At 37.5% G+C, this 4,926-nt stretch overlaps 1 protein-coding gene across 1 annotated transcript; it reads left to right on the top strand.

Annotated features, from left to right (window-relative positions):
• Positions 1 to 330: 330 nt before the first annotated feature.
• Positions 331 to 4,567, top strand: LOC117324381. The gene is made up of 2 exons (XM_033880226.1): positions 331 to 546; positions 3,710 to 4,567. The coding sequence occupies exons 1-2, from the start codon at positions 521 to 523 to the stop codon at positions 4,428 to 4,430; spliced, it is 747 nt and encodes a 248-aa protein (XP_033736117.1). The 5' UTR covers positions 331 to 520; the 3' UTR covers positions 4,431 to 4,567.
• The last annotated feature ends 359 nt before the right edge of the window (positions 4,568 to 4,926 follow it).

Here is a 4,926-nt window from a genome sequence, read left to right as displayed (position 1 = left end):
GTCCAAATACACAGACGCGTTATAACAGTTTCTCATGTCCTTCTGTTCCATGCCAAACACATACAGTATGTCCTCTCTAGTGAGGTTCATCTGGCCACAACATATGAATTATTTGGTATTTGCAGAGGTACAGATGGAGTCTCAAATCTCAGACAACAGTGACTACCATAAGGTAGAGAAAACTATCTGTAAAGAAATGACTCGTTTTTAGTGATAAGGATGATCTTATAATCACCTTTCATTTCTTCCTTTACTATAATTTCCGTCTTACATAATACGATCTAATATATATTGTCAATGACAACGTTACCTGGCCATGCGTGTGACTCGGCTGGGTCACGATCCGCACGCTGTCGGGTATAAGGAACAGCGAAAGGGTGAAAGTCGGGTATGAACCGTAAGTCATCGCCTGATTTGGGAAGGTGAAAGTCAGGTATGGACCGAAAGTCATCGCCTGATTTGGGAAGGTGAAAGTCAGGTATGGACCGAAAGTCATCGCCTGATTTGGGAATGTCCAGTTATGTCGAGTTGGACGAGTATAAGAAGGTAAGTTATGCATTCACATTACATCGCAGGCGTACGTTACTGTTTAATGGTCGCGGGGGTCTTATGGAGTTCACAGGAACTTGACGCTAATTCCCAACTCATCGTCAATATAATGGACCGTGGGTGAGGGATTCTTACCAAGTCCCTGTGTTGTAATCGTATATTATTTCCCTCTCCAAACTCAATAAGACACCCGCCCCTACCCCCTTTACCCCTTACACGGCAATGTATGACCGAACGCTGTGTGCTACATACACATGTACACTTGTATATGTACACTTTTATATGTCATAGATACTTGAGGGCAGGATAGCATTAAGTCAATTTACAAACCTAAAGTATGTAAACAAACGAAAATTGTACTAATAAAGTATGAAAAAGCCTATAGTATAGGCGTATCCCTGCATTAGTGAAACTGTTATTTTTTCTTTCTTTTTTTTTTCTTCTTTCTTTCTTTTTTTTTCATTATAGACGCAATCTGATACCACAATTTCTACTGGAACAATACAAACGACACGAAGGAACAAAGAACAGTATTTTAAAGTGATTTTGATAGATATATGTAAATATCCTAACGGGGCATGGCGACTCATTATTATTGTACCGATAATAGATATGTACCGAATTTCAGCATACAAAAATCTCATTTTCCCCCCTAATATCCAAGGTAAAAGAAAGTTTCACATGCTTTTCACTACACATTTTATAACTTTATTATACAAATTAAACAGACCATGATTTTATGAGGATATATGTAATTAAAACAGACGATGTTTTTATGAGGATATATCTAAGATAATATGACATTAAAACAGACGCCATTTTTGTGAGGACATATCTAAGATAATATGACATTAAAACAGACGATGTTTTTGTGAGGATATATCTAAGATCCCACGACATTAAAACAGACGATGTTTTTATGAGGATATATCTAAGATAATATGACATTAAAACAGACGCCATTTTTGTGAGGACATATCTAAGATAATATGACATTAAAACAGACGATGTTTTTGTGAGGATATATCTAAGATCCCACGACATTAAAACAGACGCCATTTTTGTGAGGATATATCTAAGATCCCACGACATTAAAACAGACGCCATTTTTGTGAGGATATATCTAAGATCCCACGACATTAAAACAGACGCCATTTTTGTGAGGATATATCTAAGATAATATGACATTAAAACAGACGCCATTTTTGTGAGGATATATCTAAGATCCCATGACATTAAAACAGACGCCATTTTTGTGAGGATATATCTAAGATCCCACGACATTAAAACAGACGATGTTTTTTGTGAGGATATATCTAAGATCCCACGACATTAAAACAGACGCCATTTTTGTGAGGATATATCTAAGATCCCACGACATTAAAACAGACGCCATTTTTGTGAGGATATATCTAAGATCCCACGACATTAAAACAGACGCCATTTTTGTGAGGATATATCTAAGATAATATGACATTAAAACAGACGCCATTTTTGTGAGGATATATCTAAGATCCCATGACATTAAAACAGACGCCATTTTTGTGAGGATATATCTAAGATCCCACGACATTAAAACAGACGCCATGTTTTTTGTGAGGATATATCTAAGATCCCATGACATTAAAACAGACGACTTTTTTTGAGAATATATATAAGATCATACACGTTTGATATCAAACCAACCCAGTATCCAATGTCATAGTTTTGGTATATATGTATATACTTGGTCATTTATTACAAACTTTGGAATGCCTTAATAGCATGCAAGTATGCAATAGTATCGCATGCCCCAATGGTTCTAATGTCCGAGCTATATGTTCCAAACGTTGTACACTTTAAGGTAAAACATGTTTGTACCTTGAACCAAGGTGAGCTTTATGCCATACTGTGGCGTCCGTCCATCAACAATTTAACAAAACACCTTCTTTAATTACTGATTTTAACCGAATTTGTCTAGAAGCATCTGTAAGTAGTGGGGATTCTAAAGGCTTATAAATGGTGGGACTGGCCATCCAGGAGGCTGAGGGGCGGGGCTGTCTATATTGCTAAAACGACTTGGGTGAAAGGGAATCGATAATTTTGTATAAACATTGTGTCTGGTCCCCAAAGTGGCCTGAGGGGTGGGGCCGAGCAGAGTATGGTTTGTAAAAAAAAGTTTTGTCTGACCCCTTTCTTTTTGGGCCTAAAGTGCGGGGCTTAATAGGGAAAAATAGCAAATTCTTTGAAATAGTTCTTCTGTGGAATTGTAGACAGTTTTGCCATCGTCACTGATATCCAGGTAAGCGATACAGGCCCTCTAAGCCTCTTATTTAGAAAATCATTTTCAGCGTTCTAGCTGGTTTTAAGGAATTTGCACCAAACATCCGACACATGTAAAGGACCCTATTAGCTAGCTGGGGTCGGTAGGGGACGTGTTTTGTACATATGTTCCTTCCATAGTGAAAACTTTTCTATATTATCACTTCAGGTAAGTCCTTACCGCCAGTTTCCACACACGTATCTAATATCTTAGGTTAAAAGGTCAAGATGGATGTTCATTAAAAGGTAATTAGTGGAATTACCGATGTTCATTTTTTCGAGTTCAAGTTTTTACGGAGGTCGGTCATCACTTTGATAATATTCTGTGATGATGTACGATGGTTAGGAACGGACATGATAAGAAATGTGATTGTGTTAGAATGTATTTTCGTTCCCAATGAAGCGAAGAGAGAATAAACCATCTTCGTTAGTCAAGGTCTCGCGTGATCAAAGATGCTCTTAAGTAAATATGGCATTTTTTAAACAAAATCTCAAACACACCAGTTATAGCAGCTGTTAAGTAAAACGTCACAAGTCACAAAATTCTAAACGTCGAACAGCCTTTTAAAATGGCGTCGTCTTGTATAGCATAGCGTCAGAGGAAAATGACAGCATAGAGCGTGCTTCTGATTTCCGTACGTTGTTCGAGGCATATACCTTCTTTTTTTCGTCCTTAAAAAAACAATTAGAAACTTAATGGTTTCCCATTGAATACCAATTGATATTTCACTCATATGACGGATTATACCAATGTTTTCATTCTTGCGAGTGAAATATGTATGATATTCAAAGGAAAAACATTCAACATTCTATACTAGTATGTATTGCAATGTAACTGGTATCAATGTTTTTATTTCAGAAATGGACATCAATGGTTTTACAGATCGAGCGTCAGACTAGAACCTAGAGTATCCAAGATACACCGGTCAGAGGTCAACATTAATGTCAACCAAATTATCCACACAGAAACCATACACATACAATGTGTACCAAAGATTGGTCGTTATTCTCAGTACAGTTTATCAACCGACGGAAAAATCACCAGATCAACTAAAAATATAGACTACTCCATGACGTATACCACCTATAAACATACTCATTCCATGTCAGATAAAGGAAGGCCGTTACTCTATAACTGTGAGATTCTAACGTGTCTACCCTTCTCAAAACTTAGAGAAGTGTATCACTCGCGGGCTATCCAGCTTCCTGCAAGTATTTATCATTCTGATTCTAATAGTGACAGTTACATTGATAATGACGATACCTTGAACATTGTTACTGACGATTTTCCAAAGGTTTCTGGAGAGCCCCTGACCATGTCAACCCCTATTGTGAGCAGACATTTATCGGAGAGGAACCCGCAGGTGTTTGAGTATGACTCCATATCTTACCTGTATGAATTTGATTCCCTAGATTCATTGTTCAGCAAGGATTCCACAATATCGGGAGATGACGTCACCGACTTCCAGAGCCCACGGTATAAAAACGAAGTACTCATCCTTGGGTTACATTTTAAGAAAAAGAGATATTTAAATACTTCAAAAGTTTTAAAAGGAATTCTTAAAAAGAGATCAAAATAAATCTACACTTTTCTCTTTTACTTTTTTTTGTGATAACCAGACATCGAGAGGAAACCTAGCAATCGGCGGAGAGATGTTGGCGGTAAAACAGTACCTTACAAAGGCGTAATAACTGGATAAATGATAAGTAATATCTATAAATCTACATCAGTCGTTTTCCGTCCTGAACCAATGTTCCTGTTATAATTATCAATACATCTACGGTCCAATTGTATGACGGTTGTTGTCAATAAGACCTAGATTTGTATGGCGGTTGTCGTCGATTTGACCTAGATTTGTATGACGGTTGTCGATTTGACCTAGATTTGTATGGCGGATATTGTCGATTTGACCTAGATTTGTATGACTAGTCGTCGATTTGACCTCGATTTGTATGGCGGTTGTCGTCGATTTGACCTAGATTTGTATGGAGGCTTTCGTCGATTTAACCTATATTTGAATGGCGGTTGTCGTCGATTTTACCTAGATTTATATGGCGGGTGTCGTCGATTTGACC

This window comes from Pecten maximus, chromosome 3 (assembly GCF_902652985.1).
Source record: "Pecten maximus chromosome 3, xPecMax1.1, whole genome shotgun sequence".
NCBI classification, from domain to species: domain Eukaryota; kingdom Metazoa; phylum Mollusca; class Bivalvia; order Pectinida; family Pectinidae; genus Pecten; species Pecten maximus.
The sequence above is the reverse complement of the archived record's forward strand: the minus strand, read 5'-3'. Positions and strand labels throughout refer to the sequence as shown.